Raw genomic sequence first — 14,204 nt, forward strand, 5'->3', positions numbered from 1 at the left:
TTTTGCCACCCTCATTGTAAAAAATTTCTTCTTTACCTCTAGTCTAAATCCACCCTCATAGAGTTTAAAACCATCACCCCTTGTCCTTTTGCTACAAGTCCAGCTAAAAAGTCTGTCCCCATCTTTTTTATGGTCCCCTTCAAGTATGGAAAGGCTGCAATCAGGTCTCCCCAGAGCCTTTCTCAGGCTGAACAGCCCCAACTCTCTCAGCCTGTCCTCACAGCAGAGGCTGCAAGCACACATTGCTGGCTCATGTCCCACCTTTCATCCATTAGTGCCCCCAAGTCCTTCTCCACAAGACTGCTCTCCATGCCTTCATCCCCCAGCCCGTATTGATACTGGGGATTGTTCTGACCCAGGCGCAGAACCTTGCACTTGGGCTTGTTGAATGAACCTCATGAGGATCACACGGGCCCACTCGATGGCGTCCCATCCCTCAGGCATGTCAACCACACCAATCAATAGAAATAAAATAATCCTCAGGACATTGGAAAGGGCTGCCTGGAGGGGTTGTGGGTGCCTTGGAGGTGGTGACAGTGTGACTGGGTGAATTGCTGAGCTGTCTTGAGGCTTGTGTAGCAGGAAGTTGACCCATTACCTAAATTAGTGTACAGCTTTCTCAAACCTCCGTTGAAAATGAAGAAATGTGTATGTGTCTGTTTCTCTCAGCCCATTTTTATGTTTGTGAGCTTTAGTTGTAGCTGGAAGTCACTGTAATATTGTATAGTGCTAGAACTGATGTGTATATTCTGATCAGGTATATGAAGAATTCACTCCAGGGTTAGGAGCAGTTTCATGATATCACTATGTTAGGCAAAGGCTACTAAAGGGAAAATAAGGAGGGCATTGGTGCTGATGTCAGAATGTCCTTCCCCGTGTGAGGCTGCCAAAAATCGGGGCCGTCTGTTCAGTGATTGTATCGGAGCTGTTGTTTCTGTTGCGGTGCGTGGAGAGCAGCAAAAGCTACAGTTGCAGGAGGATACTTTGGGGAAACTACCTTTAAAAAATCCACAGACCAACCAACCGAACACCCACAGAGGGGCTGTCTGCAGTCACCCAGAATTTTCCCCTGCAGTGCGTTGTAAAGCAGTTAAAGGTGGGAAGTTGTTCTCTTGCCAGAAAATACCATCAATGCCATTCTGCTTTGCTGAAATGGTTACTTTGTTCAGAAAAACGATCCTCCCTTTCGCTGTTTCCAGCCAGTGCCATTACTGACACATGTATCCAAATTCAGTATGCAAACACACCTTTACCCACATGCTCTGAAAAAAACCTATAATGCATGGAAGAGTGTGCACCCGTCACTCCTCACAGAGAATGTCACTCATCAGTCAAAAGTGAATAATTAAAACATAGCTTATTCAAAATGTAGGTATCAAACTCGGGATAAATGGAAGGTATGAGCTGAACAGTCTGCCCACCCTAGCAAGGGCTGGCTTTGTTCTGGTTTAGAAGCCAAAAATAACAGATGGACAAAGCAACATAAAGCGGGGCCGTGTGGGACGTGTCTGGCCCTGAAAATGTAATTAAAATCTCTAGTAATGAGGGGTAACAGCAAATAATACTGTTTTATGGTGTCTGACGCCTTGGGCTTACGTGGCTGTTGAGTTAACTTTATTCTCATCTTGTTTCCTGCCTGGTGTTAGAATGGATACACCCCTCTGCATATTGCTGCCAAGAAGAATCAGATGCAGATAGCTACCACTCTGTTGAACTATGGGGCCGAGACCAACATTTTGACCAAGCAGGGAGTCACTCCGCTTCATTTGGCCTCCCAAGAAGGTCACACTGACATGGTGACCTTGCTTTTGGAGAAAGGAGCCAATATCCACGTGGCAACAAAGGTAACTCACAATTGGAGACCAAGTGTTGTGGGTGGGAGCATCCAGTAAGGTTCAGAGTGCAGTGTAGGAACGATGTCAGGTTGTCAGGAATTGTCAGCTTCACTTCTTCCTTCGGTACAGATTTGTGAGTCTGCAGAGGTGACAACAGGTGAGTGAACAGTAAGTTGAGAAGAGGATTATCTAGGACTGACACGTGGATTATTGACCAGTTAACTTATATCATGTGATTAATAGCTGCAGTGGGTAACGCACAGGAGGAGCTGCAGCTCTTTGCCGTGACCAGAGGAAGACGATGTAACATCTGGCTCTGGTATAGAGGTTACAGAAGGAAAGACAGACCAAGAGAAGATTCATTTTTAGCACTGAGGAAAGCAGGGCTTCATTATTTTTGTTGTGCTGCAACCTTGCCATCTCTTGGTGTTTTTCATATGCTCCTCAAGTTTTGTGTTAGACACAAAGAAAAAGGAATGTAAAATTCTGGAGTTCCTGGGTCCATGGGTAGATTTAACTACATGGCTCAGAAACCTGAGAGCTACGTTCTAAAATAGTTCTGTGCTCTTGCCAGCAAAGGTGCTTTTCCTCATGTATTTACCCTTCAGCCTTGTTGCCAAGTGGAAGAAATTGACAATAAATAACAAAACGACATTATTACTGGAGCAGGGAGTGAGAAGAATCCTATGGAGAACCTTTCAAATTTTTTTTGAAAACAAGTTCCTCAAAAACCCAAAACATTACTGTAGATTTTCATAGGTCACCAGATTTATCCAAGTATACATGTAAATCTTTTTTACTTGAGGTGAAAAGCCTGCAGCTTTTATTCATACAACTCAAAACAGAAGACTTGAGTATCTCATTGTCTGGCATTAATATATTATGTTACCTAATCAATGAGAAGCATTGCAGTGATTTTCATTTCTCTTACAAAATCTGTTCCCTGCCTTGTTCAGAGGCAAGTACCGTGTGCGTGATCACAGTGAGCTTTTAGCTAGAGGCTGCATCCATTCCCTTGGCATGTTTGAACGGGATCTATTTCTGAAGTTATTTTCTTGGTTCTGACTCGTGCTTGCAGTTGTCAAGGTTCCCTTTCCTGTCTGAGGAGTGGGAAGCACCATGAGTGTGCTTCCCTAACTTATTGATGGGCTCCTCAGCTTCCCAAGTGATACTATTTTATAAAATTCAAGCGTGATTATTGATGCCTGAAAGTTTTACTCTGTGGTTACAGTGATGTAATTGCTTTGGAGCTGTTTGTCACCTGGAACAGGAGTAGCATCAACTCTACTTTGTTTAAAAAAGCCACCCATCCTGAGAAGCTTTAGTTAGGATCTCTTCACGTTTTAAAAGATGAGAAAGTGGGAAAGTCTAGATTTTTCTTTCCTCATGTAAAGTAAGTTTTATTCTTTTTTAAAAAATATTTATTTATGTATTTATTTTGTACATTCCACCTCCAGACTGGATTGACATCCTTACACCTTGCAGCTCAAGAGGATAAAGTGAATGTAGCTGAAATACTCACAAAACACGGTGCAAACCAAGATGCTCAGACAAAGGTAAGTCGTGGAGTGGCTGCTGTCTCCATTGTGCCAAAGAATTCTAGTGCTGGAAAAGGAATGTTCCACTCAGCTTGCAGTTTGACTTCTTATTCTTTTCTTGTAGCTTGGTTATACACCTTTAATTGTGGCGTGTCACTATGGAAACATCAAAATGGTGAATTTTCTTCTCAAGCAGGGAGCCAATGTCAATGCTAAAACAAAGGTAAAGAGTTTTTTATTGCTTGCTTTTGCTTTTTGCTCTGAACCTGGTAACCAAGCACTGTGAATATGTACCATGCCTCCTTTTTCACTGGGAAACTATAATTGTTGCGTGGTAGGTGTGAACATACGGCAATTCGTGGCTGTAGTGGAATGCCTTCTCTCTGATAGTAGTGTTCACAAAATAAAAGTCAGGTACCTCTGGGCATATGAAAGAAGGTGGAGAATAAATTTCATTGTTTGTTTGGTTTTTTTCTTCTTTTTACTTGCAAATGAACAAATATGAGCTTGTTCCTGATCTCATTTACACATGTTCTACACCAGTGTGATACCGGTGTGCTGCCAAACTAGTAAGTAACAATTCAGGCACTTGGAGGCTGATGCCAGGTTCTCTCCAGTCTGCTGGGAGTGGGAAGAATTGCTGCTGATCAAAGCGTGGGTGGTGTGACTTGGGGACAGGAAGCAGCTGTGCTGGAGAAACGCAGTTTAGTGAAGGCAGGTTTGGAGTTTTTTGAGGGGAATCTGGGTAGACTGTTACTGAGCCATGATACTGAAATGGACCTGGCCACCTCTAGCCAACATCTGGACAAAATCCAGCAGTTTCTTCTAGTCTAAACTGGTGGGCACAACATTTAATGTCATGCATTTTGTAACAAGAATTGTCTGTCTCCTGAGTATTCGCGGAGAAAGAGGTTCTGATGACAGCAGCAGTGTGTGGCATCCCATCTATCATCACATCACCCTCATCAGAAAGCGAAGGCTAACTCAGGAGCTGCAGGGCTTCAGCTTAGTTAGAGCTGGCTGCAGGCAATAGCTAGCTACCAGCTTCAGAACTGGCTGTTTTGGGATCAACAGCAAGAAGTCCATTGATATTTCTGGTGACATACTTAATATTTATAAGATCCAGTCAAAATCACGGGCTTGTGGTCTGCTGGTCCCTCTGGGCAGCTCCTCGGTCCCCAGCTGCAGCCTGTGGGATGCATTAATTTCTGCACTACTTCATCATAGTGGCTGCAGCTCAGTATGGTAAGAAACAGCAAAGTAAATAAATAAAAGACACTGGCCCATCCCTCATGAGCTCACCCCCAGATCAGTGGGCAAAAATCAGGGATTCCAGAAGAACAGGCAATACCACCAGAAAAACAGCTGATAAGAATTAATAAAGCAGACACTAGCAGGATCCAAGTGATGGCTGCCAAGACGCTCAGCTGAGGTATTTGGAGGCGAGCTAAAGGGACAGACACACTCGTGTTTTCAGTATGAGGTGTCCCTCTGTGCCTAAAGGGCCGCTGGGCCAGATTCTGACACCATTTCCCCAGGTATTTAACTTATTTAGAATAATTTCATTAAAGTCAGCAAATTTTTATGGGAGTATGGGGCAGCAGTTCTCCAAAATCTCACACCTAGGGACCAGCAAAAATGCTGGCAATCTATCAGCTGGTAAGTACCATGGACTCAACTTAAAGAGCAAATCCCTCCTGGCTGCATTCAGGGCAGGCATGTTAAAGGGTAAGTAACCTCTGATGCAGGTTGGTCTTTAGCTAGAGGAAGCCTGCGTGCTGCTTTGTGCCATCTCCAGTGAAAAATGATACAGCTGAATTCTGGTTTTGAAGGACTGCACTAATATTTAAGAAAAGAGAGCGAGTTTACTTTGCACTGCAACCTACAGTAAAATCCTCCTTTGATTTCTCAGTAGTCCATACACACGTACTGTAAACGTAAGAACTGTGTCAGCTCTGAACTATCACTGTTTAATTAGTGTACAAAGCATTACTTGCATCTCTTGGTTTGCAAAAAGAAGTAACTCTGAGAGTGTCTTTTCAGAGCCTGCCCCCAGGCTTCACCTAAGTGTGCAGTGAGATCAACTCGCTGTTTCCTTCCAGTTTATTCTCTGCTTGCTTTCAAAGCCAATCCCAAATAATTTTGTCAGTTAGTTGCCTGGCTGGACTTACACAATAGCATCTGAGATCAGCTAGCTGGAGTACACTACGGTTGTGTTTCCGTGTTGTGTAACATCAGAATGAATCACTGGAGCAAAGAAATATATGGAATTAAGTGTGTGTATTAATGCAGACATTGTGTGCATGTTTGTAAGGGTAATTACAGCTTGGTCAAGCCTTTTGAAGGCAAAGTAAAGCTCAAATTGATTGACATTAGTGATGGGTGTATGTTGTTAACCTTTTTAAAAGCAGACAGACTCAAATCACTCCTGTTAAAAAATTATATATTTTTTCAATTGGCTCAGATATTTTAAAAGCAAATCTTGGGGCTTCTGGAAGAAACTTAAGATGTGAGAGGGAGAAAAATATTCTCAGCCTCAGCTATGACTCTGTGTCCTTCTCATGCCTTTAACTTTACCTCATTGTTCCTCCCTCTGATTTAGAAAATGAGGAATTATCTTTCTTTCCAGAGATTGCTTGTATTGTGAGATTAAAGATGATTGGTGAATAAAAACATTATATTTCTATATCCTTTTAATCATCTGGGAAAAGAATATTACTATTACTGAAGAGTTATTATCTTTGGGTCAATTGATGGCATAATTTCTTTTTGAAATGTCTCAAAAGGAGCAGAAAGAAGCAAAGCCAAGTGTCTAATCTAATTGCTGGTGGTTGTTGTTCTTTGTTTGCTTTTCTTGTAACCACCATGGACAACAGAATGGATACACCCCTCTTCACCAAGCAGCTCAACAAGGCCACACTCACATCATTAACGTTCTTCTCCAACACGGGGCCAAGCCCAATGCCATCACCACTGTAAGTCTGTGAAAGTGCCAGTGAGAACTTTGTTCCCTGGACAGTTCTTTTCTTACCTTTCTTAGGGCTTGAGAGCAAGCCTTTGTTTTGCTGAAAGTATTCCTCATACTGATGAATAAATGTGACTTCCTGTTCTTTTCCTGATCCTCTCCAGGTAGTTGAGATCACATCTAACTCATTGGGCACTAAGCTAAATGTGAGGTGGGGGAACTGATTTCTGAGCTGCAGGATCAGGCTGGCCACAGCTGCCTGTGCTGTACTTGTTCAGTTGTCCTCTGCTTCAACACTTCTGTCTGTAAATTGGTATCTCAACAAGGATTTTTCAATTAAAATTAAGAGGAAAACAGAACCTGGGGTTTTTTTTTAAATATTTAGGCCCAAATTTTTGTCCCTCTGTCCACTGGATCTGTTTCAGGTTCTTCCTGAGTTCACTGATGTTAATGCTTCTCAAAGGCTGACAGTAACCTCTGGCACAGCCTCTTCTCCACAGTCAGCCAGGAATACAACTGTCCTATTTCATGTTGATGTTGTCATTAGTCACCTCTAACTGGGTAACCTTTAAAACGCAGCCAGAGCCTCCAAAACTCGTGTCATTCCCCAGAGTGGATGAGTTTTCCGTGCTGAAATTGGCTCTGGTGTTTGGTCCTGAAGCAGTCACAGCGAGTAAGCAGTGAAGTTATCCAAAATACCAGTTTATGCACAAGCAGATCATCAAGAGACCGTTGTAGTACCCCAGGGCTGCAGGTGCTGTTGGGCATATTCAACCCAAGGTCTCTTGACTGGCTTCCAGTCCTCACCTTGGGGCTGTTGTGCCCAAATCTAACCCAAATCCAAGCAAGGTCTCAAGGATGTGTCTTCACTGCACAGTTTATGTGCTTTCTCAGGTACTAGATCTGTTCTTATTCACACATAGGAACCTCTAGCTTGAGAGGAGAGAATTTCAACCGAAGACATCTGGCAGGGCGATGTGGGAGTGGGATATGAGCAGGTAACATGCAAGTGACAGGAACAGTCAAATTATTTCAGCAGTGAAGATACTAATCTCTTTGTTTTGTGCTGCTACACCACAAACACTGTGTTGTCTCAGCGTTGCTGAGCTAGAGTAACACAGAAGAACTTGGAGATAGCCAGAGCCCATCCTGAAGAAGAGAGTGGTGTCACAAGAGAAGTCATCTCCAGTGGCTTTCCATGATTCCCCCAGGAGGCCAGCGTGTTGTCCCTTGGTTCAGTACAAAATAACCTAAATCTGTTCTGTGTAGAGCTTTTTACAAAGAGTCATAGAACACACGTCCCTTCCTCCCCTCCCCAAGTGTTGTGACACAGGAACTGTGCGCTGCCAGTGTTCCAGGTGATGAAATGGAGATAAATAGGTCTAAACACTTCCTAAATTATCATTTTAATGTCCATTTGATGGATGGAACGCATATATATATATATTTATGTATATCATGGGCATTTAAAACTGCAAATAAATGTATTTTAATGGCAATTAATTCCCCACCCCCAAGCCTTATCTGGGTCGTTTTTGTGTTTGTTAAATCATTAGCTTTTGTGTACTTTCATTGGCCATACATTAGTGTTTTGAGGAGGAACAGAAGTATATGTGGACAAAACAGCTGTAATCTCGTTTTCCCCCCGAGAAGGAATTGTACCTGATAGAGAAGTGGAACTGGAACATTTTAAAATCCTTCTTTTAGAAGAGTGTTTCTGATGTAGAGCTCTTGATGCAAAATAAAACGTGAACTTGAGCAGCCAAGACACATCCTGTAGAGTGAAAGGCGAGCGCTGAAGGGTTAAACCATACAGCACTTTTCATTTAGAAGAGCAGGCAGATGTAAGTGTGTTGTGTTACCATGGTGATCGGGGCTATAGTCTTAACGGAGTTACAGAGTCAGATGTAACAGTAAAAAAACTGCTTTTCCTAGGCTGCGCCTTGTTTTGGATGGAAATGCTGGCTCATGCCGTGTTGAGAGTGATCTCATTGGTTCACATCACAATCCTCCCTCTCACTGCTCTCCCCTCTCTCTCTCTCTCTCCCCTTCTCCCTTTTCTCTTCAGAATGGTAACACTGCCTTAGCTATTGCGAGGCGCCTGGGATACATCTCAGTGGTCGATACGCTGAAGGTTGTAACGGAGGAGATCACCACCACCACAACTGTGAGTTGCAGATGCATTAAAATGTCTTCTCTTCTTATTCAGAATGTTGTCCTTCTCTTCTTCCCTCAGACTCTCCCTGTATCTCTTTCCTTGTTTGTTTGTTTGTTTGGGGTTTTTTTCTAGTTTTAGCCCCTGCTTTCTTTTTTTTTTTTAGCAAAAGTGGTATAGTGCTTTCAGTATATCTTATAAACATGTGGACGTGTGTGCAACAGAACAGGCTGAGCTAGGTAACAAAAAAAATCTGTGTGCATATAGATGGAAAACAACAATCCAAAAGCAAAGGAAAACTTTTTTTCTAGATGTGGGTCTGAGCTGCAAACCACAAACTTTCTGGAAGTTGGTGTGTTGTTGTTGTTCAGATCCTGTCCTGTGTCTCAGTTTCTCTTTTCCTCTTCAGTCTGTCCTTACATTTCCACACTTCTGACACCTACTGGGGCTCAGCCACAGCATTTGGACCGTACCAGCTGTGGGCTGGTGCCAAGCTTCACAGTGCTCACTAGATGGCTCCGAGTCACATCAATCAGCTTCTTACTCCAGTCACTTCCCATGCAAATAGATCCTGTTTTGCCAAAATATGAAAGAATCTTTCCTTACGTGCTCAGCCCTCTCGGTCCTCCACACTCTCAGTAGTCTGTGTTTTGACTTCAGGGTTTGTGAATATGTGCTGAACATCAGCAAGGTGAAACTGTTGCTTTAATCCAGGAAAAACTGATATATTCTGACACTCTGAGAGGGAAAGGTTTGTCTCTCCTTGGACTTTTACCTCCCATCCTCAAATGTTTTAGCAGGTAGGAAGGGAAAACATTAGAAATAGTGCATCATATCAGAAATTAATTTTAATTTAAATTTCCATTGCTGCATTTTATCTTGAAACACTGTTGTAAGGTCATGCTTTTTTGGGGGAAAAAAAAATGCAAGAAAGATTACCAGCCAAGAAAACTTATTGGATCTAGATGTTATTTAGGAGCTCAGAGCTGTAAAAGCCCACAGATTACTTAGGAGGTGCCACTACTCAATCACGGAGAGGGTTAGAGGAAGGGAAGAAATCCAAAGTCTCTTGTGAAGAAATGGGTAAATAATTTTGATTTTTAAATAATTAAATTGAAATAATTTTGATTGTCGCACGCTGACAACAGTTAAAAAAATTAGCAGAGGAAGATGAAATGAAAGTGACATGGGACAAGGTTACAAAGAGAGTGAGCTCTAGCTTATTAATTACCTGCAAAGACCAGGCTGAGTCAGGTTTGGACAAGGAATTCCAGTGTAATTCCAGAAGTCTCTTAATAAATAAAGACTGTACGGTTTTCTTGGTATTTATTTGGTGTTCTTGTTTAATCATATAGCACATCACACATGGATGTGCATAAACACATATGCATCTACTCAGAGATTTAAAAAAGGAAAACTGAGGTGACAGTTTTTGAGAAACTTGAGCTCTTTTCAGAAGTGTATTTTTTAGCCCCAGGTGACACATTTGCTGCTGCCTGTGCTGTGTCCTGGCACGCTTTTCCCATGAGAAGTGCCTGCTGGAAGTTGTCACTTCTTTCTGTCGTAGGTTGTGTTGCACTGTGGAGCCTTGTACCTTGTCACATGCAGGTGTGAGATGCTGTGGAGGAATAGGGATTACACTACAAGAAGGCACCTGCGAGTTATTTACTTTGGATAAAACTTTCTGTAAACTTTGAGGGTAATAGATTATTTTTTTTTACCAGTTACCAGATGTTTGGAGGTTAGGACTGAATCAAATACTGAACCTGACTTGCATAGTTGACCTCTAATGCTTTACATAGAAAAGAAATGTGAAATCTTGGACCGTGTCTGTGTACAGAGCACTGCTTTTATAAGTCAGATGGGAAGCCTCAGTAAACTCAGCAGATTTTTTTAGCTGTGAATTTGTCTGAAGCTTGTACCTGAGGGATATATAGACTATAAACCTCTGGTGGTGGTGGTCGTGGTGGGGAATGTTGATTAAACATAATTTAGAACAAGTGCTAAAAAGGAGGGATAAAGAACAGGCACTGCCTGCAATAAAGTTCTCCAAATGGTGAGATTGGTGTTGCCAAACCAGAACACAGCATTTAGCACTGAAAAAAAAAGGTGCTGTCACCATAGCTACTTCATTCTCTAAGGTTGTAGCTGAGTGATGCGTGGAGGATGTTAGACTTACTGGTGCTTTATTGATATTCCAGTCACTGCCATTTGAGATGAGGAAAAGATCTCCAGTGCCAAAGCCTTTGGTCTAGCTGTGAACAAATTTCCCTCTTACTTGCATTAGTGTTATTATTAGTGGAGCCACATGAATATAAAGCAATAGAGAGGATACAGTGCACTTATTTCTACTCACAGATTAGAGAGGAATAGGAAATTGGAATAAACTGGACTTTCAGAGGTTTGCCATGCAGTTAAGTTTGGGGGTATTTATACAAACAGGTGGACACATGAATAAATGAGAAGCTTTGAGATTGTTGACAGTATCCTGCTGTTGAGTGAGTGATCACTGAGTGTACATCTAGGTTTCTGTACCTGAATCGTATCTCTGAATCACTCTATGCCAGCAGATGAAAATCTGGCCTTACAATGGAAGTCTCAAATACAGAAGCCTGAAGTAAGGTACAGAAGTGAATGCTCAGTCACTCCAAGCAGTGGGGAGTTTGAGAAATACACACTGAGCAGTTTTCAAAGCGGGCCATTCATGGGGTTAGATATGGGGTTTAAATTTTGAGAGTATTTGACATGTCTAATATACTTACCAATGACAAAATTATAGTATTAGATTAAAAGTTAATGTAGAATTAATAATTCTTGCAGAGTTCAGCATTCCAGAGATAGCATTACAGATTTTCCTGTTCTTCTGACACATACACGTGCATACCCACACACAAGACACTCTCTTGATTCTGTTTTCCAAACTTTGTTTCAATTGTTAAATTATCTAATAATGTTTTTTCTGACTGAAGGCAAGATCAAGAAGTAAATATAGTGTAATTACTTCTCTGTAAATAAATAATAATGTCTGAGCGCCTCAGTCAGAGACCAGATTGTTATTATGTAGGCCTTTAAAAAAGCTAATTTATGAATAATGGATATCATGATAAATAAACCTTAGTTACTAGGTTCTGCAGATCTGAGTTAATAGAAAGACCATATACAACGTGCCTCTGTACCTGCAGCTGGTGTATTGTAACACCCTTTCGCTTCTGTCTTCTTCTAATCCAGTGGATTTTGTACATAAGCTAAGATTGGGAACCAGGTTTTCTTAAATAAATTTTGGTCATGCAGCAGATAGGAAAAAAAAAACACCAAAAGCCTTTGTGGCTCCTAAGCAGACCCCTTCTTTCCCCTTTGTTCAGAATTTGGTCACTTCCTCCTGCCTTTGGGTTTTTTTCCCTGACTTCTCAGTTACTTTGCGTGGGGAACATAAGAACTGGCAACAGAGAATGTGCAGAACTCTTTGTGTGGATACAATTGCAGTGGCAATTACGGTTACAGTGCCAATAAATTGCTACTCACATACAGTGCTTTCCACTTCACTCGAAAAACACACCGGCCCCTGCAGCTGAATTTATTTCTTTAGCTCAGTGTCAGTGATTTATTTTTTAATTTATCATGTACTTGTTAACTTACTGCTGTGTTGTTGAAGAGACGAGGTCAGCGTCACCTGAACAACAGCACCCTCCCCATCTGTCCTCGCTGGCTTTGTCACCCTACTGCTGCCTGACATTGCTATCTGAGGAAAGCCATGGGAATGCAGGGGGGAAAAAGTCAATTGGTGGGTGAATCTAAACTTAATTTTCAACACAGGACACGTGTTAGGAAACACAGTGCAACAGAAATAATTGCTTGTCTTGAATCACGGGGAGGAATGAATTTTAGGAGGCCTAATTGGGATTGCTTCAAATAAGCAAAGGGCGTTGTTCTTTCCCTCTACCTCAGGAGGGTAAGTGGAAAACTGCTGTCACAGTTAAATGCACTTCCAAAATGTAAAGCAGACTTATTTCCAAAACAATGACACTGTGGATAACTTTGTTATTTATAAAAGTGCAGTATCTTACAAGAATCAAGAATGCTGTCTTTCTCAGTCTGTTAGAACCACAGAACTATAAAACAGAATCGGGAGGTACCTCCTGAGTTTTGTGCAACAAAAACTGCTGTTGACTTCATCACTTGAGATCAACAGGCATTTTCCCAAAAGCATCTTGCACAAGGGACTCAGGATTTGGCTGACATTAATTGTCCATCAGATTATGTATGCTCTTTCACTTTCTGCATGTAATGTAAATTTCTGCTCGATAGACCCCATCCCCAGTAGGGAGCAGAGCGCTACCCCAGGGGGAGTTTCACCAGAGGCACGGCCTCCTGATGTTACATCTGCTCCTACGTACCTTACAGGGCTTCCTCAGCTCCCCAGTTCAGCTGACTGGCTGCAGATCTGGGTGGAGCCAGGGAAATGTTTATTTTTCTGTTGTGAGTAATGCTGTTCTGGTGACTGCTCTTTTTTAAGTCCTTGGCATTTTGTCTCCTGTATCATAACACGCTGAAGAGTTTCCTGCAGGCAACTTTTTCACACCTTGGGCTTCCTACAATTTCTCTCATTATGTTCTTCATCTCTTTCTCCATTGTGTATCTCGATGCTAAAAGGATGTCCTCGGTCTTGATTCAGCACCCCTGAACATCATCTGTTTCCTCCTGGAAGTTGTTTATGAAGATAAAATCATATTTAAAAAAAAATAAAAATCTTCCAGTGTTCTGCTGCTCTGTGCACTCAAACAGCGTCCTCCCAGCAGTCCTCAGTCCATACTTGCCTTGTATCACAATATTTTAAGCTTTTAGTTGCACAAAATATATCAGAATCTTCACATGACTTTTTTTTTTCCCCCTGATGTATATGTGATTCGGGAGAATATACATGATGTATGAAAAGGATATCATTAATATGCAGTGTAGTCACTTTGGGGGGAGGAGGAAATGTGATCTGTGTAAATCCTTCACATCTTTTTTTAGTTTAAAAATTTCACATCATTCATAACTTCATTTCCAAATGCTTTACTATTTAATTATTTCCATATGCCACATACAACTTTCTGAAGCTTTTCCGTAGACATTACCTAATTCATTTTAAAATCATCTTGGAGACATTGAGCTGAATTGTTCTACATGCATCATTTATAAATATATTTGCTGTGAGCTTTCTTTTCTTTTTTTTTATTCATCTGATCAGCTCATTATCTTTTTTTTTTTTTTTACTTTTCTACCAGAATAAATGTTACCTTATACAGCACTGAGAATAGGCTTCTGAGGTAAAGATGAAAAATAAAGTTACCAATACTAAAGCAGATCCCACTGCTGTTGCTGTTGGAAGTATCCTGCTGAAAACTCTGTGTCTTCTTCTGGTGATTAATTTGAGGATTGATGATTCTGTCTTTGCAGACTGTAACAGAGAAGCACAAGCTAAATGTCCCCGAGACAATGACTGAGGTCCTGGATGTTTCAGATGAAGAAGGTGAGCAACTTAGCAGAGTTCCTGTTCCATATCACATACGTGACCTGTAATACAGGCCCCAGATAGCTGCTTAAGTACTTTGGCTTTTTCATTTCACAGTGCTTGCAATGAAGTTCCATGTAATGGCCTTTTTTTAATGATCTAGTCATTATGGCATTTGAATAAAGATGCCAAAAGTTGACCCAAACCAAAATCCTGG

At 41.5% G+C, this 14,204-nt stretch overlaps 1 protein-coding gene across 1 annotated transcript in view; it reads left to right on the forward strand.

Annotated features, from left to right (window-relative positions):
* Positions 1 to 1,646: 1,646 nt before the first annotated feature.
* The window catches only part of LOC104521136 (ankyrin-2-like), a gene marked incomplete at both ends in the record, with an annotated part of 45,898 nt that continues 33,340 nt past the window's right edge, over positions 1,647 to 14,204 (forward strand). Inside the window, 6 exons of the mRNA XM_010163043.1 lie at positions 1,647 to 1,844; positions 3,293 to 3,391; positions 3,498 to 3,596; positions 6,250 to 6,348; positions 8,407 to 8,505; positions 13,933 to 14,005. Coding sequence (XP_010161345.1) covers positions 1,647 to 1,844; positions 3,293 to 3,391; positions 3,498 to 3,596; positions 6,250 to 6,348; positions 8,407 to 8,505; positions 13,933 to 14,005 — 667 coding nt within the window. The remainder of the gene's footprint in view (positions 1,845 to 3,292; positions 3,392 to 3,497; positions 3,597 to 6,249; positions 6,349 to 8,406; positions 8,506 to 13,932; positions 14,006 to 14,204) is intronic.

This window comes from Antrostomus carolinensis, unplaced genomic scaffold (assembly GCF_000700745.2).
Source record: "Antrostomus carolinensis isolate BGI_N321 unplaced genomic scaffold, ASM70074v2 scaffold10912, whole genome shotgun sequence".
NCBI classification, from domain to species: Eukaryota; Metazoa; Chordata; class Aves; order Caprimulgiformes; family Caprimulgidae; genus Antrostomus; species Antrostomus carolinensis.